Below are 24,084 nucleotides of genomic sequence, written 5' to 3'. Positions count from 1 at the left end.
ATAACTGACCTTAGAATTATAAATGTGTATCTTTATTAGGGTATACTCTAAGAATAAAAGAACTGTAAAGAAATCTTAAACTTTTATTCACTAACCTTATTGCGGCCATAGTATTGATGTGGTTGTTTTGAAATCGATCTAAGGACAAGATAAAGCAATTATGTTGAAGTTTTAGAACCAAGATTTTTGGCATAAGCGAAAAGAGATACAATTGTAAAACCCAAGATGGTTAAAAAAAATTGAACCTGAATTAAATCAAGGCTTTAGATCCGTAAGCAGGGTACAAGAAGTCAGTAGCATGGAGGAACAAAGAACACCAGGGAGAAGCAAACAGTCATATTCAAAATGTGGTTCATTCTGTAGGACAACTGACCTAGGTTTCTTCTTCAGAGTGTTGATAGCTTTAGAAAGGAGGAGGGGATGAGGAGACTATTCTAGATTTAAAAAGACTGAAGAGACGACAAGGACGTACATCAAGTAGAAATCAAATGTAAAAAGACATTTTTTAAGACACTGGGAAATTTGAAGGTATTAAAATACTCATTTTGTTATATTTGATAATGGCATTTTCCTTTGTAAGAACAAAAATTTTAATGTATACTGAAGTATTTAGGGGTAAAATAATGTGCTTGACATTGGCTTTAAAATACTCCAGAAGAGACATGGGAGTGTGGCAAAATGTTGCGAATTTTTAAAGCTCAGTGAGTCAGGTGTATGGGGATGCTAGTTGTACTCTTTTATGTACAAATTTTAGAAATTTTCACAATAACGTATACGTTTACATAAATGAGATGGCAAATGTTCTAGGTATGTTAAGAGAAGTCTGGAAAAGAGTGTGAGTCCATTTGAGCTTTTGTTATAGTGCAGATTTCAAAAATGTAAAAACAGACCCAGAAAGTTAACAGTGGTAAGTTCTAAGTTGTGGACACAGGTGACTTCTTTTTATGCTTTTCAGTATTTTCCAAGTTTTATTTTTAAAAAGTTTTTCGAGATGTTTTACATCACTATTAACACTCATCAGATAAACTTTATAGTGATTCACTGGATAAACTGAATAACGATAAAACTTAAAAAAGATAGTTTATATCAAGGTAGCTCTTGATATAAAAAACTGGAATAATTGTTTGTAAAACTGTGAGGTAAAGTTGTAAAACCATCCATTGTCCTTAAGTTTCTTTCCTGCAAAGCTGGAATGAATGTGATTGTTTATCAACTGTTAAAAGTACAGGATGAGGCAGGCGTGGTGGCAGGAAAGGTACAAAAAAAAACCCTACTGTTCCCGGACTTCAAATCTAGCTGGAAAGCCATTAAAATATGTACTAATGTAAGAGACCGTAGAGAGTCACAGGACCCGCCCTACCTGCTAAGAGGCGGGGGAGTGGGGCGCAGACGCCCACCGCCGCAGGCGAGGGAACGAGGGTCTCAGCCAATGGTCTCAGGCCGGAGGGAGCGCGGCGGTGACGTCCTGATATCCGGGGGGAGAGCTTCCCTGGCCGGGCGCTCACCGCACTTTGGATCTTAATTGGGACTTTATCCCTCGGCGGTGGCTGGACTTTAGGACTCTGCAGCCAGGTCTGCGTCGTCGTGTCGGGTCACAGGTGCTGGCGACTCTTCCTCGGGATCCTCGGACCGCGGGCCTGCGCGGTGGGACCGCGGGACGCCACCATGGACGGGACGACCGAGCTGCTCTTCTATGTGAACGGCCGCAAGGTGAGCGCGCCCCGGGGCTGCCCGGCCGGTCCCGCCGGGCCTCCCCGGTGCTGGAGCGCTGCTCACGCGCCGGGCCCTGGGCTGCACGCGGGTTTGCCTGCGCGTCGGGGCAGGGAAAGGATGCGTCTTAAGGGACTGCCTGGATCTTTGGGTTCCGCCTTCCTCATGTTCCTTTCTCCTCTCCTTCCAAGACGCACGGTATCAACCGCACCCCACCCCATAAACAGGAAGAGAAATGACTGTCCTTGTTCGGCAGAGTCAGCACTCCCAAATCTTCCCTCCGTAAGACCCATCCCCAAACGGGAACGTCTTTCATTAGGCCTCAGCTCTTGGGTGTGTTTGGATGAGCAGAGAGCGGCTTGGAGTCAGGACAGGACCACAGAGATGAATTCATTGAGACCTCTCACTCCCATCGTTTCCAAAGTCACAGCTAGTTCCTGGCAGCACTGAGCCGACACCCTCCTCTGGGGACTCGAAGGCCCTTAGTGGGTCCACTGCTGGCGCGGCAGCTGCCCTCTCAGAAGCCGTGCTGGCTCTGCAGATCCTCTGGGGCAGTTCCAGCGATTGTCCGATGTTTGGAGGCAGCAAAGCGCCCGGGGAATCCTTTAAAACACTCCCACGGACGTGACCATAGATTGCTCACTCTTCATGTTGTCCCAGCATATTGCCGCCACTTTGCAAGGGGGAAACTGAGGCAGGAGTGTTAAAGGGCTTCCTTAAGAGCAGACAAAGGAGCAAGGGCTGTGATAGCGGCCTTTCCACACGCCGGCGCCTTCAGAGCCGCCCTGTGATCCCTGCTTCTGGGCCGGGATAGGCCGACTTTCCCTGACTGGCACAGGGACTCACCAGAAAGCTAAGGAAGGTCAAGCATCAGGGCCTCTCACTTGTGAGGCCTCTTCTAAAGCCCTGAGCCTAGTTTCGCATTTGGATTTTGTATTATTTTTCTTAAAGAGGACTCCCTCCCCCAAACTGTGCAAGTTCTAGGCCCTATAAAATCTTCCTCTGTTCCTGCTGCCTGGATTCCACCCTGGGTAAAATGAGCTTGTTTTTCCTGAACTGTGTTGGGGGCCGTTAGGACCCCCTCGCAGGACTGCTATGAGCGTGAACCATGATAAGGGCGAGGATGGCAGATGGGAGTTGGGTTTGAAGTGATCGCGTGATGTCGTTTTTTTTTTCTTTTGCATAACTGAATGGTATAGTAGACACAGCTCTGGCCTTTATATTTGGACAAACAAGTATTCATTTCCAGCTCCAGTTCTTATGGAGACAACCTAACCTAGCCTCAGTTCCTCTGTTAAAGAGAGATAATACTGCCTACTTCACAAAGAGTGATGGTGAGTTTTTAATCCGTTTATTTAAGGGCCTGCTATATGCCAGTGTTCCAGTGCCCTCAGGGGACACAACAGAAATGACCAAGTCCCTGTCTGCACGGAGTTTATGTTGTGCTGGGGAGACAGAAGACAAGCATATAAATAAATAGAAATGTATCAAGCCAGGCAGTGATAAATGCCAGGATAAAAAATAAAGCAGAGTGAGGGGCCGGAGAGTGGCGAGAGCTGGTTCTTCAGGCGGGATGGATGTTTAAGACTTTCTGAGAGGCTGACATTTGAGTGGTGGCCAGTATGAAGTGAGGAACAGACGTCTGAGGGAAAAGCATTCCAGACCGAGGGAGCGGAGGTGCAAAGATCCTCAGACACGAGGATTTCTTCATGCTCGGGGGGGTTAGCGAGGAGGCCGGTGGGGCTGGAGATGTGGCCAGGGGCTTTGGAGGAGATGGTAAGGGTTTTGGTTAAAGGAGGAAACAGGTGTTTGAGTCTAGCTTCTTCTCCCCCTCCTCCCTCCCCTGCTCCCAAACAAACTGTAGTGGAACTTGTAACAGAATGGCTAATAATAGTTTGTGCTCTGTTGATTTTTTTTTTTTTTTTGCGGTACACGGGCCTCTCACTGTTGTTGCCTCTCCCGTTGCGGAGCACAGGCTCCGGACACGCAGGCTCAGCAGCCATGGCTCACGGGCCCAGCTGCTTCGTGGCATGTGGGATCTTCCCAGACCGGGGCACGAACCCGCGTCCCCTGCATCGGCAGGCGGACTCTCAACCACTGCGCCACCAGGGAAACTCGTGCTCTGTTGATTTTTAAAAATAGATAAGCTGGTTCTTATCTATGGGCTTGTTTTATTTATGAGCCAAAAGTCCTGTGATCATTTGGAAAGTGCAGGCTAGAAATATTGATTTAGTTTTTGCAATTACCCTGTTAAAAGAGATTATGTCACCCCTTCCCTTTCCTGCCCCTCCCTTCCAAATTCTGTTAGGTGTGTGCTTCAATCCCAGCAAGCAAGCCTGATTGCCACATGGATAGAATTAGAATAAAGTCTCTGGTTCAGAGGGCGAGTGGATGTCGAGAAAAGTGAGAGAAGAAAGCCACCAGGAGAGGGGGTCTTGAAGTCAAACATAACCTCTGGGATTAAAATCCTGCCCTTGAAAGGAAGCTTTGAAGCCAGTTAGGAGACTCTGGGTGATGTGATTGGCCTCCAGTCTGGGTTTTTTGCAGAATCCCCCCAGGTCACCAAAAGGTGTCGTTGGGCAGGGGCTAAGGCCATGCAGGTTGGTCAGAGATCGAGCTGCAGAGAGATTTCTGAAATCTTACTCGCTTCACCAGCAGCCTCCAAAGCAGGTGACTCAGTTAACATGGAGTTTGCGGGAGGCAGAGCCCAGGAATAAGTTACATCCTAGATGCCACTCTCAACACATCTCAGGAACCGTAGCAACTCGTTTTATGAAGCAGTGAGGTGTAGAGATCAAAGGTGTGGGCTTTGGAAATGGTTAGGCGTGGATGTGAGTCCTGTGCTGTCTGCTCTAACGCTCAGCAGCTCTGGGGCCTTGAGCAAGTGTCCTCATTGGTTGTCCCCTCAGGCCTCTTTCCGTCTTTCTCTCCTCGCCATGTCCCACAATACACACGTCTTCTGTCTTCTTCCTCTCAGCTTTCCTTATTTTCTGTTCTTTTACCCCTTTCTCTCTCCTCCTGATCTCTTTCTCTTTCTTCTTTCTGCCTCTGTCTTGTATCCGGCAAGGCCCCCTTCATGCACTAGTCACAAGCCCTGCACAGAGGAAAGTGATTTGTCAACCTTGTGCAATGTGAACTTATCTCCCAAAGGGCCAGTGGAAATACAGAGGGACACATGCCACCCTTGCAACATGCAAGGCTTTACTGAGACAAAAACATGCAATGACCCTGAGCTGAGAGCTGGCATCATTTCTCCCAACCAGAGTCAGTGAGAATAACTCTGTTCCTCATTCCCTCCCTCCCTCCCCACCCCCTGCCAGCTACCATCTGAGTCCTGACCTCCCTGTTTCACTCCAAGACCTGCCGGGACAGGGTACATGCCAGATCCCTGCCCCACTTCCCTCCTCCAAATGTGCCATCCACCAAATCAAGAAAAGTAAACACATTTCAAGCCAGGGGCACTTTGAGCCAAAGTCCGATCTCTTGAGACATCTCCGGGAACAAATACCCAAGCAAGCAAGGCCTGCTCTTCCATTAATTCCTTATGAAAATACAAATCTCTCTCAAGCCTAAAGTGCTCTTTATTACCCAGATCCTGTCTCTCCATTAAAATTGGGCTTCTGAGGATTCATCATCATATGTATGAATTAGAATTAGTTTCACCTGCAAATGGCACAAATTCAAAACTAAGTAGTTCAAAAAAGATATAATTCATGTTTACTTTTACATAAAGGATACTGTATCTGGGGATAGACATTGCAGAGCTGGTCTAGAAGCTTCTTGGTGTCATCTGAGACCCAAGTTTCTTTTCTTTTTTTTCCCCTGTTGCCGTTAATGTGTTGCCTTATGGTCTAAAATGGTTGCTGGCATTCTAGCCACGTCATCTTTATTACAGGCAGCAGGAAGGAAGAAATGGAGAAAGCATGCTGAGGTAGACAATCAGTAGTTTGTGCCACCATTACTGGTTCTTCTGTTTTTCTTTCTTTTCTTCTGTTTATAAGTCCCAGCCTGTGAGAAATCATCCCTCCTTTCTTAGTGTTGTCATAGCAAATTGTACATATCAAGTTATTCATTTAGATTAATTAACATTTATTATGTCCTTGTCATATATCCCCAGCACCTAGTTCAGTGTTTGACATAAAGAATAATGGAAGGTGGTTTCTCTCAGGATCAAGAGAGGCTTATACATAAACAACTAATTATGCTGCAGAGTAACACGTTCTGTGAAAGATGTGTAGATGTTGACCATGGGAGCACAGAGGAGGACTGTTTCTTGGAGCAGAGAGTGGGAAGGATATATTAAATGGCAGCAAATCCCACAGGAGAGAACACTTGAGCAGGGCTTTGAGTGGCAAACAAAATTCTGCTAAGTAGAGAAAAGAGGGAGGACTTTCAGGACAGAGGGAATCCTATAAGCAAATGTAGTTAAGGGTAAAAGTCCCTGCACTGCTGGGACCAGCCAGTTCTCCCATGTGACCAGAGTTCAAGATGCATGGGTTGAATGACAAATGATGGAAAGTTTCTCAAAGAGGCCTTGTAGGCTATGCTAAGGAGTTTGAATTTCTTCTTGTGTTCCAGGAGCTCTTGACTAGAAATTCACCTAAGACCCACTCAGTATATTCATTAAAGATGCACATTTTCTGGTTCCCTCTCCCAGAAATCCTGATTCGATAGGGGTTTCATTTTAACAAGCACCCTGAGTGATTCAGGAATTCCCAGCAGAGCAGTTTGGCATCCAGGAGCCAGTGTTGGATTTAGGCAGATACAGGACATGATCAGACTTGGATTTTAGAGAGGTTGCTCCAGTGGTGGTATAGAGGGGGGGCATTGCAGGTGCCCGGAATGGAGGCAGGAGACCTGTTAGGCAACTGTTATCATTGTTCAGGCTGGAGGTAATAAGGGTGGATTTCAGGGAGTGACAGTATAAGTGAAGGGTGTTTAGAGAATCGTTTTGGAAGTTTAAATGGCAGGACTTGGTGATGCTTACTGTGGTGGATTGAAGGAAAGAAAATGTCGCAGATAGCGCGGTTTTTTAAGCTTAGGTGACCTAGCAGATGGTAAGGCTATTAAACAAGTTAGGGAAAAGAAAGGAAGAAGTAAGTTTGGGAAATAAAGAGTTCCATTTGAGGACCAATTTAGTTAGGGATGCCTGGGGACGTCCCACAGTTTTCCTTGTATTCTAGTATGTACACACACACACACACACACACACACACACACATAATCACTTGTCTGTTACCATATTGCACATTCCTCTAGGGCACAGATCTGACCTTGGTAATTGGCACGTGCCTCACTTTGCCCGGCCTATGGCCACTTAGAATTGAGGGTGAGGAAGCATGTGTCCCCTTGTCACCTACTTTCCAGAAGGGAAAATTAGTATAACATGGTGAAGGATGATTTCTAGTTCTGAAATTGTGAAGCAAATCATGCTTCTATTTGTGAATGTAAAAGAAATCCAAATTTGTCATCAAAAAAGAGAAAACACGGTCACTTTGGAAAACATAACCAACCGTGACATTTCAGTCATGCCATCCATTGGGTGCCCCTGTTCTAACTGCCATCCTGCTAGGCTGCCCACACAAACTTACTTCTTAAGTGTGTCTTTGCTTGCACATGTTTGTATCATCCTTTGTCTCTTAGATTTGGGAGCCATGGTTGGTTGTGATCTCTTTCTGGAAACTGTAATTCTTTGAACATGGTGAACAAATAAGTCTTTAAAAAAAAACTGTATCAATTTCTCAGAGACTATTCTAGTCCAGGAGACCTCCCCCACCTCTCTCTTTCTCTTCCTCCCGCTCCTATATTCAGTTCTACTGTTATCTTTACCCTCACTTGCCTCAGACTTTCTAGGAGAAGTTGGACAGGAGTCAGTAATGTTTTGTTAGCAGAAACAACCACCGCCTTAGAGAACAGTGATAATTCAGGACCAAGGACAGTGGCAGAGTAGTGGCCGGGGCTCAAGATGTAGACTTCACACTTCAGAGAGGTGATTTGTATATCACAGGTGTTCCGTAAACATTAAATCAAGTTTAGAATATGAGTAGAAGAGCGCATGTTCATGAAATCACCGATGTAAATATTCTAGTTGTCTCAGCTTTGTGAGTTAAACTCTTTCTTATGGTACAGGTGATAGAAAAAAATGTCGATCCTGAAACAATGCTGTTACCATATCTGAGGAAGAAGCGTATCCTTTGCCTTGAGTGTGCATATGTGTGTATGTGTGTATATCCCTGATATCCTCATCAAGTGTTATTTCAAATATCTTTTTAGAGCCACAATGAGTCATATTCCCTACTGGGGCTTTATGTTCATCTTTAAGAAAGTCCTAGATTGGAGTTTTGTAGGCAGTGAACAATTGTGCTTATCAGAGAACCAAGTTCTTTCTAATCTCTCTTTAGGCATTAAATATATTGAATAAAATGGAGAAGCTAACAATGGGAATTAAAACAATGGGTGCTAAAATGGCTTAATTAAACACCCTTTAGAATTGAGTCACAATATTGATATTCTACCTTCAAGGACTAATCATCGTGCACATTAGAAAAAGAGAGCACAGGAACTTCTCTGGTGGTTCAGTGGTTAAGAATGCACCTTCCAATGCAGGGGTCACGGTTTGATCCCTGGTCGGGGAACTAAGATCCCACATGCGGCGGGACAACTAAGCCCGCAAGCCGCAGCTACCGAGCATGCAAGCCACAACTAGAGAGAGAAGACCACGCACTGCAGTGAAGAGCCTGTGCACCACAATGAAAGATCCCGCATGCTGCAACTAAGACCTGACGCAGCCAAAAATAAAAAATAAATAAATAAACAAGTAATAAAAGTTATTTAAAAAAAGAAAAAGAGAGCACAGAAATCTCCTGAAATGAAAGTGAAAGAACAATAGAGACATTAAACCTGAAAATGTTATCTTGGAAAAACTTTCTCAATAAAAGTCATCTAAGGAATGGATTCTTATCCTGCTACGCATGAACTCCAGTGGGCTTCCAGAGGTCTGTGGACCCCGCTACATTATATGCAAACTTGTGTGACAATGGGAATTTGTACATTTTTCCCCCAGAGAGAGTGAAATTCCCAAAAGAGCACACAACTCAGAAAATATCAATAGCTATCTTCTGAAAGTCATTCAAGGATTTATTATTATTATTATTCTATTAATTTTATTTATTTTTGGCTGCATTGGGTCTTCATTGTTGTGCACGGGCTTTCTCTAGTTGTGGCGAGCAGGGGCTACTCTTTGTTGAGGTGCACAGTCTTCTCATGCTGCAGTGGCTTCTCTTGTTGCAGAGCACGGGCTCTAGGCGCACGGGCTTCAGTAGCTGCAGCACGCGGGCTCAGTAGTTGTGGCACACGGGCTTAGTTGCTCCGCAGCATGTGGGATCTTCCCAGACCAGGGATACAACCCATGTCCCCTGCATTGGCAGGTGGATTCTTAACCACTGTGCCACCAGGGAAGTCCTCGAGGTTTTTGGACATAAAAGTAATTAATACTTATTTCCTGGTTATCCATGGTACCAATGTGATATTTAAGATTTGGTTCACTTGTGAGTGACAGAAAATCCCAATAGCAGTAAACAAGATAGTTTATTTCTTTCTCATTGTGTTATTTCAGGTTCTCTGGGAAGCACACACTAAAAAATGAGATTAAATATTCAAGGGTTTTATTAGGAAAAATGCCTGAGTGAAATAGGGAGGCAGCCATAGAAGACTGAGACCTGTAAGGAAGAGAGGGAGAGAAGACTGAGTAGAAGGGTCTCAGACTGCTGTGCAGTCTAAGGCACGTTCATCAAAGCCACTGAGAATGGTTGACAAGGACTCCCATACCTCTGCATAGCACTGAGCCATTGGTGGGAAGCAGCCCGTGCGAGGCATAGCCTTGATGAAAAGTGGGGTGATGGATATCAAAGTGCAGCAGTTGGCTCTCTTGGTCAGTTGCCCTCTATGTTGAAGGAAGTCCCTGAGGCACATTCTCATGGTTGTCATACTCACATAAAGGAATCCCAAAGGTACGTAGATCCAGGCTAGCAAAGCATTGTCACAACATTATCAGGAACCAAGCTCTTTCTGTCTTGCTGCTTCACCCTCCTCAGCAAGAAGCTTTCTCCTCATGGTCAGAGATAACTCACTGAGGTCCAGCCATCATATCTGAATTCCAGCAAATAGGAAGAAGTAAGGGATGAAGGAGGGGCACCCCTCTCCCTCTGAGGACATTTCCCTCCTGGACGTCAAAAACAGCCTTTATGCTTACATCCCATTGGCCAACATTGTTAATGACCCCACCAAGCATCAGAGGAGGCTGTGAAAATGTATTTTTTTAATCCTGGGCAACCATGTGTGTAGCTCAAAAATTAAGATTTCTATTACCAAGAAAGAATGAGGGAAAAGGTATTGGGAAACAACCAGCAGTTTCTGCCACTGAGAAGCAGAGAAATATGGCACACTTGTATAACATGACACAAATATTCTAAGAATTATTTACAATTTGACATTCTACTTTGTATGTCATCAAAGACACAGATAAGGATAAGAACAGATATGCAGTGTACTCATACCTTCAAATCCTCAAGGCCTTATATGTGTAGACTCTTCCTCTTCTTAAGTTTGGCCTTATTTTTGGCAACCTGGGGTCCAGTTGTTTTAAAAAGGAAGAGACTAGATATAGCATGCAAATGTAAATCAAGAATTTACAAGATTATAAATAATAGCAGCTAAGACATACATACATTATTTGATAAATAAGTATCAAACTTAACTGTACATTTAAGAGTCTTTGATGGTGTTGTCTCCTAAGGCCAGAGCTATTTCACAAAGAGAATTATGGAAAACACATTATCTTTAACTGTGCTTTTTCCAGTCCGACTCACAGGAACTAAATATGGCTGTGGAGCAGGAGACTGTGGTGCCTGCACGGTGATGATATCACGATGTAACCCCATTACCAAGAGGATAAGGTACCTTGCTGCAAAGTCCAGATATGGTTGAAATTTTGTAGCTTTGAACTTTGTTTTTCTTCTTCCTTTGGTAAATATGCATTGAGCACCTACTATGTGACAGGAACTGTGATAGGCATTGGGGATACATTGACGGGCATCAAATCATTCCGGTTCCAGCAAAAATGTTACATTCTCAGCCCTCCCTGATCACCTTCTCCATAGCAGTGCCCCATCTCACCTCGGCAACTCCCTACTCCCTTCGCCTATATTAAGGTATTCATAGCACTTCTCACCATATGTTTGTGTATGTATGTATCGTCTATGTACCTATGTATTGTCTATCTTCCTCAACTAGAATATATACTCTACAAAGGCAGGGATTTTATCTGTCTTGTTCACCAATGAATCCTAGTGCCTGGTACTCCACCTGGCACACAGTAGGCACTCAATAAATATTTACATTTATTTAATAAATGAAAAATATTCTTCCAGTCTTTCTTTTGTGTGTATACTTAAGGAAGCATACTGCCTATACAGCTTAGAAACCTCTATTTTTTGCTGAACTTCTCATGAGTATCTTTTCAAAATAATAAATATAATTTTAATGGCTGTATATGTTCTGTTGTTTGGGTGTATCAAAACCAACCCCCAAATAGTGATCACTTAGATTATTTTTTGGTTTTCACTATTATAAGGAGAGTGAGCATTCATGTGTATATATATGTTTATATTTGTGTTTCTGATAATTTCCTTATGATAGATCCATGCAGATGGAATTAGAGGATAAAAGAGTGAGTGCGTCTTTAAGTTTTTATGCCTTCCAGCAAAATGTCTCTCAGAAGAGCTCTATCAGTTTACATTCTTTTCAGCAGTATGTGAATTCCATTTTCCCAAACCTTTGCTAATAATGCATATTACAATTTTTTTAATCTTTGTCATTTTCTTGGATAAAAATGATTTTTCATTGCTTAATTTGAATCTCTCCTGATTGCTTTTGAGGTTGAACGTTCATTTCATGTATTTATTGGCCATCTGTAATTTTGTTTGGTAAATGAGAACATTTTAGGAGTCGTTTTGAGTTAGACATTTTCTAGCAGTAGGTTTGTGGGATTGAGGAGTTCTGTATCCACAGCCTATTTCTTCTTCTGAGGCACAATATCCATTTAACTTTATCGCCCAACTAACCCCTTGCCCAGCATCTGCTTGGAGGATGAAACATGCTCTAGGTGATTGTCACAAGTGACTGGAGAGGAGAATGTCAGCCCCTCAATCAAGAGAAAAAAACAACGTTAGTGGAAACTGTTCTTGAGTTAGAATTAGGAGGCCTAATTTGAATCCTATCTGACACTCCAGCTGTGATCCTGAGCAACTCACTCTGACCCTCAGAGTCTCATTCTGTAAAATGGCCATGAGCTAAGGACAAAATGTATATGCAAAGCCTAGGACATTATACAAAACCTGCCATGTTGGAGGTGCTCCTTTCCCACTGGGTACAATGTAGTTTGTGCTTCTCTTTTTCATTCTGAAGACATTATTCAGCCAACGCCTGTCTGATTCCCATCTGTTCTCTGTATGGTGCTGCCGTCACCACAGTGGAAGGCATAGGAAGCACCAAGACCAGGATTCATCCTGTTCAGGTGAGGATGCACCTCTTCTTCATAGGGTTTCTGTGCTTCGAAAACCATTAATGACATGATGAGTTCTTGAAATTAATACAGTAGATCAATGAGCCCTGCTGCTTGGTCACAGCCAACAGATGACACCAAGCTGGGGGCCAGGAGTGAAACCTGGGACATGTGACTGACTTCTTAGAAAAATACTTTTGAAAGACTAGAGAACTTTCTCTTTAAAAAAAAAAAATCTTGACATCACTTAGCGTTGTTTTCTGTATTCTAATTAGATGGGACCTGTCCATTTTACATTTTCCAAACTTATAAAGAAATGAGAGCCAAGTGCATTGGGGGATATAATCTTAATATATTTTTTTCTATAAAGAGGAAAATAACATGATTTTAAAGCTGAGTGAAAATCTCAGCTACCAAAAAGATTTGTTAAATTTAGGGCTTGTTCGGAAGATATATAATAGGAGTTGTTAATGAATTTTGAAGCTTTTCTCCTAAGGAGGCACCTTGTTAGAACTTTGCCTCAATGAAAGGGCATCTCAGACTCCTAACTCTTTCAGTTATGTATACATTACCCAGAAAAATGCTGTTGCTACTTGTTTTTATCTAAGTTAATGAGTACCACTTAAGAGGAGAGGGTGGAAGAGGAAAAAGATAGGGGCAACATAGAAAATGGCCAAAGTTCAAATTCTCTCTGCTTGAAGGAATCTTGGGTTCTGTTTATTTTCTATGAAACCTCTTTACCTAGAAGGAGCAGATTCTGCCTGGGTGTGCTTGTGAGACTCGGCTGTTCGGAGGCATGAAGACACCCTTTCATTTAGTACCTGCCGCCCATCTCCTGGCTGCAGTGTAGACAGATGACGGCTTCTGAAATGGGGTTGCACCTTTGAAGTTAGACTCCAAAAAGAACAGGCTGGGGGCTGGGGGGAGATTTGGAAGAGAAATCAAGGCAATGTTTCCTTCTTGATTGTTTTTGGATTAATGATGGCACTTTGTAAAAGAATTCCTGTGTGCTGAAGTGTTAGGGCAATAGTGGGCAGATAAAGGCACTTGGGAAATAAAAGGGTTTTTTCCCCTCAACTTGAATATAATTCAGTTCATTTCTTTGAAGGACTTCCTTTATCTCGGTGATTCCCATTCTGGACTACAGATTGAAACACCTGGGAATCTTTAAAAAATATATGTCTGTGCCCCACCCCAGAGATTCTCAGTCAAATGGTCTGAGGTACTGCTTGGACCTTGGAAATTTTAAAGCTCCCCTGGTGATTCTGAAAGCTGAGAACCTTCAATGAAGCTCAAAAGCTGTTGAGGACCAGTCATCACCACCACCCCAGCCCAAGAAAGGGAGACACCAAGGCTGAGAAGGATTTTCCAGGGCTTCTTCTCCAACTTTAATGTGCATGTGAACCGCCCAGGGATCTTGTTAGAATGCAGGTTCTGATTCACTAGGTCTCGGGTCAGGCCCAAGATTCTGCCTTTCAACCTTTCTGTGCTTCCAGGAGAGGATTGCCAAGTGTCATGGCACGCAGTGTGGCTTCTGCACCCCTGGGATGGTGATGTCCATCTACACGCTGCTGAGGAACCATCCAGAGCCCACCCTGAGTCAGTTAACTGATGCTCTTGGTGGTAGGTTATATGTGTGTGTGCTTTAATTTTTAAATGATGTTGATAATGATAGCTAACATTAGCCATTTATCAGGTGCCACACACTGCATTAAGTGCTATATAAACATTACCTCATTGACTCTTTATGCTAACTTTATAAGGTAGGCATTATTATTATCCCCCATTTCATAGATGGAGAAACTGAGGTTTAAAGAGAGTAATTTACTAAAAATTATGTCACCAATAAGTGGAGGAGTCAAATCAGGATTCAAACACGATCCACACATTGCACTTGGCTGATATATTTCTCAAGTCTCTCTTTTTTTTTTTTTTTTTTTGCGGCACGTGGGCCCCTCACTGTTGCGGCCTCTCCGTTGCGGAGCTCAGGCTCCGGACGCGCAGGCTCAGCGGCCATGGCTCACGGGCCCAGCCGCTCTGCGGCATGTGGCATCTTCCCGGACCGGGGCACGAACCCATGTCCCCTGCATCAGCAGGCGGACTCTCAACCACTGCGCCACCAGGGAAACCCTCAAGTCTCTCTTAGTCTATAAGAGTCTCCTCCCTTTTTTATTGTTTGCTTATTTTAATAATAATTACAAAGCCAGTTTTTTCATTTACCCTTAGAAAGGGTCCAGTTATCTCCACATGCTGCTCTCTCCTATTGGGTGCGTGCTCTCAGGGCAATATGAAGTTATCAGAGGGCTCATGATGAATACAACATGAAATCAAAGAGACTGACATCTTCTGGTGATACTTATTTCAAAGAGCTGTCTTTATCTGGAGGTAGTTTATCAAGTTCAGGAGCTCAGTGTGTGTGTGTGTGTGTGTGTGTGTGTGTGTGTGTGTGTGTATGTGTAGTGGGGGATGGGGTGCGCATTGGAGGAGGCCTTCATTAACAAGACTCTGAAAAATTCTAAAGAATAAGAGCCTCCCAAATCCTATTTCTGGTGAAATTCTTCATGGCTCTACTTGTCTCCTGTCTCCCAGGGACCTTATTTCTCTGCCGTGTTACGTGGGCCTAAAGCTCATGTGTTCAGCTCCTCTGCGAAAGTGTTCCAGGGAAGACAGGACTAAACAGAAGTAGAAAGGGGAGGTGCATAAGACACAAACTGTCTTCTGCCTTATTTCCCTTAAGTCGTCTTATGCATTTGATCTCGTGGCCGTTTGTGATGTGAACAAGTGACGAGGGGTTCTCAAATTTTCAGGTGCTTAAGACTTACATAGGAGTTTGGAAAGAATGAAGATTCCTGGGACCCAACCCCAGACAGCTGGCTTCAGTGGCTTTGTGTTTTAAACAGATGCCAGGTTTGGGGGTTGGAGGAGAACATGGGATGTGGACCACTGTGGAGGAGCACTGGCCTAATGATTTATTGTAAATAAATTGTGTGCCCAATTGCTTCCAGAGTTTAAAAGTTATCTTTGCTGCTGTATAATGCCTTTGATCTTTCTATCAACTGCAGCTTAGCTCTTTTTTTAAATACCAAAAAAGATGATGTACAATGTAGCTTTATTTACATTGTCTTTTACTGCATATGGAAAATAAAATTTTTTTATTGAAGTATAGTTGATTTACAATATTGTGTTAGTTTCAGGTGTACAGCATAGTAATTCAGTATTTTTGCAGATTATATTCCATTATAGGTTATTACAAGATAATGGGTAAAATTCCCTGGGTTATACAGTAAATCCTTGTTGTTTATTTTATAAATAGTAGTTTGTATCTGTTAATCCCATACTTCTAATTTACCTTTCCTCTTCCTTCTCCCCTATGGTAACCACAAGTTTGTTTTCTATGTCTGTGAGTCTGTCTCTGTTTTGTATATTTGTATTATTTTTTTAATTCCACATATAAATGATATCATACAGTATTTGTCTTTGACTTATTTCACTTAGCATAATATTCTCTGGGTCCATCCACATTGCTGCAAATGGCAGTATTTTATTCTTTTTTTATGGCTCAGTAACATTCCATTATATGTATATATACTACATCTTCTTAACCCAGTCATCTGGTGATGGGCATTTGGGTTGTGAAGCTTAGCTCTTGAATGTGCCCATAGACCAAGAGTTCTTGGCTTGAAATCATTGTGTTCTTTGAGCACCTATCACAAGCAGAGGATATAAAAACTGTTTACAGAGAGAAAGTACAAATAGCTGAGTTGTTAGACTACCTCAAGACTATCAACCAAGTATCCCAAGTAGCTGACAAAAAAAAATCCGACTTTGTGGATTTGGGGACCAAAATGTCAAACAGGGCTTCCTTCTTGGATGGGGTCCTTATTTCCAGCATGCATCTGGCAGACGGTGCCTCTCTCTAGGTTCCTTGATTAACAGAGTTGGGTTTTTCCCCTCCAGGTAACTTGTGCCGTTGCACTGGATACAGGCCCATAATCGATGCATGCAAGACTTTCTGTAAAGTGAGTAGAAAGGAACACGTTTTTGAGTATATTTTTTCCTCAATGAAACAAAATGGTGCAGGTTGGCAGGTGTGATTAGGAGAATAGCCCATTTCACTAATGCAGGGCTACTTCTTATCTCAAGGTCCGTAATTGCTGTTTGTTACTTGATCTTGAGCAGGGCGCCTACCCTGGTTCATTGAGCTTGCCCTGGTAGCCACACAGGCAGCACCTGAGCACTTCGACATTGGCTGTGGGTCATTGTTCCAAGGGGTCTTAACTGACCTGCTTGTCTGGGTTGGGTACCCTGCCCCGCTGCTCCCGCACCCCTATCACAGCGCTGGGCACACGGTGGTGCAATTGCCCATTTGCTCTTCCGTCTCTTCACCAGAATGTGGTCTGCTTGACGCGGAGGCTGAGTCACTGTGCACCAATGGAATTAGGCACTCAATCGATGCTTGTTGAATGAATAGATGAACAAACAATGTTGAAATGAGGGACATAAGATGGCCCTTTGGAATTTAAATGATGAAAGCAGTGTATCATAAGAACAGAGTGATAATAATAATACTTGTTATTGTTAATATTTCTTTATTAGTAAATTAATAATAAATTAATAAATTATTTCTTGTTAATGAAATATTAAATCAACCATTGTTAATATTTATTGCCATGTGCCAGACTTTGTTATAAGATCTTTACATCCTGGTGACTATAGTAATAATACTGTGTTGTGTACTTGAAATTTGTGAAGAGAGTAGACCTTAAGTGTTATCACCACACACACATACACACACACACACACACACACACACACACAAATGGTAACTGTGAGGTGATGGATGTGTTAATTAACCTGCTTGTGGTCATCATTTCACAAAGTATACGCATGTCAAATAGTCATGTTGTACACTTTAAATATACACAATTTTATTTGTTAATTATATCTCAATAAAGCCAAAACAATATTTAGTAGAATCAACAATAAATTCTTGGTTATTTGTTTTTTTCACCCACTAGACTTCTGGCTGCTATCAAAGTAAAGAAAATGGGGTTTGCTGTTTGGATCAAGGAATAAATGGATTACCAGAGTTTGAGGAAGGAAATGAGGTCAGTGAAATGTAAATTTTTTATAAGGTTTTCTCAGGACATGAGTAGAGACCAACTTACCTTTAGGAAGATTAAATGGTTGCGTAAGGTAGCTAATTTGAGGTGTGCAGCATGTCCCCTCCCCCATTCTCACCCCATGTCTATCAAAAAAAAAAAAAATCTAACCTAACAACTTCATCCCTCACTCCTGATGTTACTCTCGGTCACATACAACTACCTATAGGAGGGAGAACACATTGATCTCTTAGTTTAAAAAAAGCCTTCTTCAAGTCTTTTTTCTAGTGGAGATGTTAGGGAAATGGAAGGGCAGGGAGTGATAAGAGCGGTGGCAATTCAGGGGAGTGTTCTGGCTCTCAGTTGTGTCTCACGCTGCTGCCTCCTGTGCTCCCCCCAGACTCCAAGGAGCACGTGCAGGGGCTGAGGGCTTTGGAGGCCCACCAGCATCTGCACTGAGGTGCTGGTGACCTGGTCTGTGTTAGAGCCCTTGGCTTAGAGCCCAGGTACCATGGCTGACCAGTGGGGTTTTTTGTCTGTCTGTCTCTTCTATGCCTATCTTCCTCTGACCTTATTCCACAAAAGGATTTAAAGTAGGGAGAATTGCCTGATGACAATAACTTCTGGTACTTTCTCTTCTTAAGACAAATCTAAAACTTTTCTCAGAAGAGGAGTTTCTGCCATTGGATCCAACTCAGGAATTGATATTTCCTCCTGAGCTAATGGTAAGTAAGACCAAGTTGAGCTCATCCTAGAGGAATTCACGGTGAAATGCCAGGAAGGATATTTGCTTATGGATCCTCTCGAAAGCTGATTGGCGAATAGGTAATATCCACCTGCCATTCTCAGTCCAAGGTCTAAAGAGTATGGGATCAGGGCAGAGATGGGGGAATGAGGGTGGAGTCACCACCAGGGGACAGTTGAATGTAAGAAGCAGCAGATGGTATGTATTAAAAAATGTCCTGAAAAGACATCACAGCATCTGTAGATTTAGACATGTTTTGTATTTCCGGTTTTGCTGAGTTTTATTCTTCCATTAAATTTTTTGATGAAATTAAGCATGTGAAGTATTTTTAAGCATTGAAATGGATTCTTTTGAGATATAAAAGCACCAAAGGGAGATGTATTGGAATAGTCTCCAGAAGGAGTAAAATATTGCCACATTTTATCTTGTACTCTGATTCCTAGTAAAGCTCTACTTTTAGGTGACTTTTATTTTATTTTATTTTATTTTGTTTTGTTTTTTCCAATGATGATTTTTTTTAATATTTATTTATTTGGTTGAGCTGGGTCTTACTTGCAGCGCATGGTCTCCTTAGTTGTGGCATGTGAACTCTTACTAGTGGCATGTGGGATCTAGTTCCCTGACCAGGGATCGAGCCTGGACCCCCTGCACTGGAAGCGCCGAGTCTTATCCACTGCGCCACCAGGGAAGTCCCACTTTTACTTTATTTTTTAATTTTTTTATTTTTTTGCGGTATGCGGGCCTCCCACTGCCGTGGCCTCTCCCGTTGCGGAGCACAGGCTCCGGACACGCAGGCTCAGCGGCCATGGCTCACGGGGCCAGCCGCTCCGCGGCATGTGGGATCCTCCCAGACCGGGGCACGAACCCGCGTCCCCCGCATCGGCAGGCGGACTCTCAACCACTGCGCCACCAGGGAGGCCCTACTTTATTTTTTAAAAAGATCTCTATCTCCTGTCTCTGTTCCTGTAAAGACAGAGAAGAAACAGGTGGAAATATTATCACGAGACGATCTTGAATCTTTACTGCTTTTTCAATAGACAATGGCTGAGAAACAACCACAAAGGACCAGGATTTTTGGTGGTGACAGAATGACATGGATTTCTCCAGTGACCCTGAAGGAACTTCTAGAAGCCAAAGTCAAGTATCCCCAGGCCCCGGTTGTCATGGGGAACACCTCTGTGGGTATGTAGATCCCCAGGGACTTCTTATGAGGAAACTGAGGAAAAGGGCTTTGGGGAGGAGAAAACCTCATATATGCATGTTCTCAGAAAAAGCAGTCTGAAATAACATTTTGAATTATTTATACTTGACTTCCCTTGAGCACTGCTCAAGAGACTTACAACTTCATCACATAAGTGAATTCCTGTTGCCCTAACCGGAGCAGTGCACAGAGCTGTACCCAAGAGGCCTGCTCTGTGACAAATTAGCAGCAGCAGCTCCAGTGACAGCTGTCCTGTCTTTCCATGTAGAGACTGATCTGGGGCTGGTATTTGAAATTGCTGTTTCCTCTCTCAGTGGTGTCTCAATGGCCATAATAGGTTTTCTTAAGCTGCAGTGACAGGCTCTTTCTATGGTGTCCATTGTAAACTCAGTTTGACTGCCTACTTCTTTGAGGAGTCTCCTAGAGTCTTCCCAAGGAGAATTTTGAGTATACCACAAGTGGTCTTGGACGTGTCTGCCAAGTTTTAAGGCTGACGAGTCCAAAGAGTTCCCCAAGTTTAGTGAAAATCCACCCGTCCGTTCTCTGTGTGTGTGATTTGGCAATAAACAGACCAATAGATATGTAATTTTTATATATTTAAAGACATCAGTTTTAATCACAATTTCAAAATTTAAAAGGCAGTTATCCCCCCTTCATCTCAGTCTGCTTATTTTTTTTTCCTAATCCTTCAGGGCCTGACATGAAATTTAAAGGCATCTTTCACCCAGTTATAATTTCTCCTGATAGAATTGAAGAACTGAGTGTTGTAAACTATACAGATAATGGTGAGTTCTTAAGGTCCCTATTTTCTTAGTTAAAATGCATTAATCAGCTTATTTGCTTTGCTCAGCAGACAAGCAAAAAAAGTCTTATTCATAATTAGAATATACAGAGAGACTCCCTTGTAAGGTGATAACTCTGGAGGAGGCTCAGGGAAGAATTCTTTATGATTATACGAGATACTAATTGTCTGAAGAGTCGGGTTTTCACTGAAGAACTTTTATGTCTGCTGTGTGAGGGAAATGTAACAGCTCTTCAGTGAAGGGTACTGTGCTAAGTGCTGGGTAGAAGATAAAGAGAGCCTTTGCTCTCCAGAAGCACAGTAGTAACCAAACAAGTTTACATATGAAGCAGCTTACAAACTGGCTTTTCCATTTCAATAAAGGAAATTGATTTAATGACAATGATGAGAAGCAATGAAATGTGGGTTTGGAGGCTGGCTCTGGAGTCCAGTTCCTGACCATGTCATATATTAGCTGAAAAACTTAGTCAAGTTACTTAACTGAATCTCAGTGTGTGGGGGGCTATTAATACTTCAAAGCTTTGTTAGAATTCAAGAAGATTCTGTGAAGCATTCAGCGTAGTGCTTGACCCAGTGAGTATTCAGAAAATTTAGCCTCCATGACCTCCATCACTCTCACCCCTGCCTCTGTCACCAGCACCATCACCTCCTTCACCATCATCATTAACACCTCCATTACCAACCACTATTCCCACCGTCACCACCATGACCACCAGTAAGCAGGGTAGCATGTATCTAGCATAAAGATCCCATATCTGTAGTCTAAAATCTAATGGACATTTCCAGGTCAGCAATGATCACATTGCGTTATCTACAAATGATTTCATTTCAGGACTGACCTTAGGTGCTGCCCTCAGCCTGGCTCAGGTGAAGGACGTCCTGGCTAATGTGATCCTGAAGCTCCCGGAGGAGAAGACACAGATGTACCAGGCTCTCTTGAAGCATTTGGGAACTCTGGCTGGATCCCAGATCAGGAACATGGCTGTATGTATCTGACGACTGTAACATCTAGTATGTGTCCCATGAATGACTGTCCCTGATAAATCATGACATTTTCATTCTTTTGGAACAGACAGAAAGAATAGTTTTCCAAAGTCTTGCTTGATTCTTATTTTACCACTTGTGTCATTATAATTACATAAGTGGAGTGAAAATAACCCATTATTTTAAAAAGTCTTTAGGGGGCCACATAGTGAGCAGGCATCCAGATTCGGATCTGAACCCCCTCCTGGCTGTGGGCAACTGTACCCTCAACTTGCTATCAAAAGGTAAGTGACAGCTCCTTCTTAGGGACTATTAAACCCTGTTCCTCCTACCCTTTTGCCTCTCTAGGGACGCAGGAAGTCCAGTTTTGAAAATTACTCTCCTTTATAATATTAATAATTCCTCTGCCTTTCTGGATGCTTGGAAAGTTGGTCAGTCTGGTCCTAAATGCACACACACCCAATGTCTTCATCTCTTTCTTTCTGAGGACTTGTGCTAGATGTTTTCCCATACTGGTCACCTGACATCGACCAGTGTTGGCTAGTGTCCCGGTGTGATCTGAATAGTGGAGAGAACTCTAGGCTATTGACAACGACTGGGCCCCTTTGTCAAAGACTTTCTCCAGGTGGTACAGGAGTATGTGAGACCCACGTCATGCTATGTGCTCATGCTGTCATTGATGGAAGCCTGCAGACCTTTTTCTATTGAACAGTGGTTGGGCTTCATTCTATATTTATTTACTTGAGTTTTGTTTTTTGAAAGTAAATCCAGGACTTTTCAGTTATTTCTTTTATTTTAACTTTGTCGACAATTATTAGGAAGTTTTCATTGGTCCTCTGTACATCCGTTGTTTTTTTTTTTCATTTAGAAATATGTACTAACTTTCTGTTACCTGCATTGTTAAATGCCTACTCTTCATGTCATCTAAACCACAAAATTATCTTAAGGAAGAAGGTGTACATTCAGTTATCAATTTAAGTAACATCCTTTAAAAAATCATTTATTGAGAAATAGGTTTTGTGATGTAAATATGAACATCAAATGCTTCTTAGCTTTATCCCGAAGTCCTATTTCATTATAGCTTTAAACGGTTCCTCCCCCCAATATACTGATTAAGGAACAGAAATTCTTTTGGTGCTGAGAAAAGATATAAACAAATAAGACTGCATCCCACTAGTATAAAAGTTCATTAAAGGCAATTTATTTATTCACTACTGTATCAAGTAGGGTTCTTGGTTATAAATAAATGTTTGTTGAATGACTTTATTAGAATATCAAAAGGGATATTAATGTCCTCTCCCTTCTTACAAAGCTCAAAATGAATCATGCTGTTCAGAAAGAGTGCCAAGGTCCGACTCTACCTGACCTCTGGTCTACTCTGCTAGATATTTTTATTTATAATCAAGCAAGGAAGGCAAAAAAAAAAAAAAGGTGGGCCCTAGATGGGAAGAAACATTGCAAGATGCCATTTCATGGTGAAAGATTTTTAAACATAGGAAGAGCACTTTTTTCCTCAAACAATAAATTTCCTGTGATATTTGGTAGAATTATTTCCCAAGTTTTGGGAGTTTGATTGTTTAATAGAACAGATTCCAGGGAAAGTGTCATTTCTTTCCACAGAAGGAAAACGACAGATTCCTTTAAATGAGCAGTTTCTCAGAAAGTGCCCCAGTGCTGACCTTAAGCCTGAAGAAATCTTGATCTCAGTGAACATCCCTTATTTGAGGAAGGTGAGAATGTCCTTTCAATTTCTTGGTTTTACTTGTGAGTGCACAGCTTGTTAATTCCAACATAGGGTGGGTTAAGAAAAGGTGTTGAGCGTTTGCAGTGGAGAATATGAGGATTTGTGAATAGTTAGGTTTCACTTGTGTTATATACCCCCCATCATTGCTAGAATCTGGAGACCTTTGACTCTACCTTCCTTCCCAACCCTGCCCGCCACCTCTCTTTCACTCTCTGTGTCTCTTTCTCCCTCCCCACCTTCCCCCCACCCAAACCAACCTCTAAAGTTACTTTCTTACAGATTTTTAAAAATTCTTTGTACCATGAGGCTTTTTCCTAAATAAGACTTAAAACTATACTTCTGCTTATATCTTGAGGTTTTGAAGAGGCTATAAATTTGCAATAGAACTTAATGGTAAGAAGAAGGGCTTTGGAGTCAGACTCAAGAGTGAATCCTAGTTTTAGACCTACTTTGACCCTGAGCTCATTACTGAATCACTCCTAATTACAGATGCCTCTTCTGTAAATGCGAATAATCAAGCTTGCCTTGGAGGGTGTATGAATTTGCTAGGGCTGCCATAATAAAGAACCACAGCCCGGGTGGCTTAACTACACTCTTACTTGTGGAGGCTGGAAGTGTGATATCCAGGTGCTGCAGGGTTGGCTTTCCCTTGGCTTTTCTCCTTGGCTTTTAGATAACTGTCTTCTCCCTGTGTCTCCGTGTGCTTTCCCTCTGTTTGTGTCCGTGTCCAAATTTCCTCTTCTTGTGAGGACACCACCATGCTGCATCATCGCCCACCCTGATTATCTCATTTTAACTTAATCACCTCTTTAAAGACCCTATCTCCTGATACAGTCACATCCTGAGGTACTGGGAGTTAGGACTTCAACTTATCAATTTTGAGGGGGGACACAATTTGGCCCATAACAGAGAGTGTGGCAAGGGTCAAATGAGGCAACATAAACAAACTGCCTTGTGCACAGTTGTACCTCAGTGTGCTTTTATAGGTGCCACTTCACTTTTGCTTTCAGTGGGAGTTTGTGTCAGCCTTCCGACAAGCCCAGCGGCAACAGAATGCGCTAGCGATAGTCAATTCGGGAATGCGAGTTTTTTTTGGAGGAGGAGATGGCATCATTAGAGAGTTATCCATTGCATATGGAGGCGTTGGTCCAACCACCATCTGTGCAAAGAATTCCTGCCAGAAACTCATCAGAAGGTATGGATTCATGTCCTTAGCCTCCAAGTAATAGAGCAGC

General features: G+C 42.7%; 1 protein-coding gene across 1 annotated transcript in view; it reads left to right on the top strand.

Annotated features, from left to right (window-relative positions):
* The first annotated feature begins 7,729 nt into the window (after nucleotides 1–7,729).
* LOC111171714 (aldehyde oxidase 1) overlaps nucleotides 7,730–24,084 on the top strand; it is a 61,735-nt gene continuing 45,380 nt past the window's right edge. Inside the window, exons 1-13 of the mRNA XM_022567369.3 lie at nucleotides 7,730–7,897; nucleotides 10,568–10,664; nucleotides 12,175–12,283; nucleotides 13,768–13,894; nucleotides 16,229–16,290; nucleotides 17,290–17,379; nucleotides 18,018–18,098; nucleotides 19,156–19,300; nucleotides 20,012–20,104; nucleotides 20,954–21,105; nucleotides 21,296–21,389; nucleotides 22,726–22,835; nucleotides 23,860–24,044. Coding sequence (XP_022423077.2) covers nucleotides 7,831–7,897; nucleotides 10,568–10,664; nucleotides 12,175–12,283; nucleotides 13,768–13,894; nucleotides 16,229–16,290; nucleotides 17,290–17,379; nucleotides 18,018–18,098; nucleotides 19,156–19,300; nucleotides 20,012–20,104; nucleotides 20,954–21,105; nucleotides 21,296–21,389; nucleotides 22,726–22,835; nucleotides 23,860–24,044 — 1,412 coding nt within the window. The 5' untranslated portion in view covers nucleotides 7,730–7,830. The remainder of the gene's footprint in view (nucleotides 7,898–10,567; nucleotides 10,665–12,174; nucleotides 12,284–13,767; nucleotides 13,895–16,228; nucleotides 16,291–17,289; nucleotides 17,380–18,017; nucleotides 18,099–19,155; nucleotides 19,301–20,011; nucleotides 20,105–20,953; nucleotides 21,106–21,295; nucleotides 21,390–22,725; nucleotides 22,836–23,859; nucleotides 24,045–24,084) is intronic.

This window comes from Delphinapterus leucas, chromosome 8, assembly GCF_059928025.1.
Source record: "Delphinapterus leucas isolate spDelLeu-1000000601 "Yukka" chromosome 8, BTC_Dleu_Yukka2, whole genome shotgun sequence".
NCBI classification, from domain to species: domain Eukaryota; kingdom Metazoa; phylum Chordata; class Mammalia; order Artiodactyla; family Monodontidae; genus Delphinapterus; species Delphinapterus leucas.
Note: the sequence above shows the minus strand (reverse complement) of the source record. Positions and strands in the feature narration are given on the sequence as shown.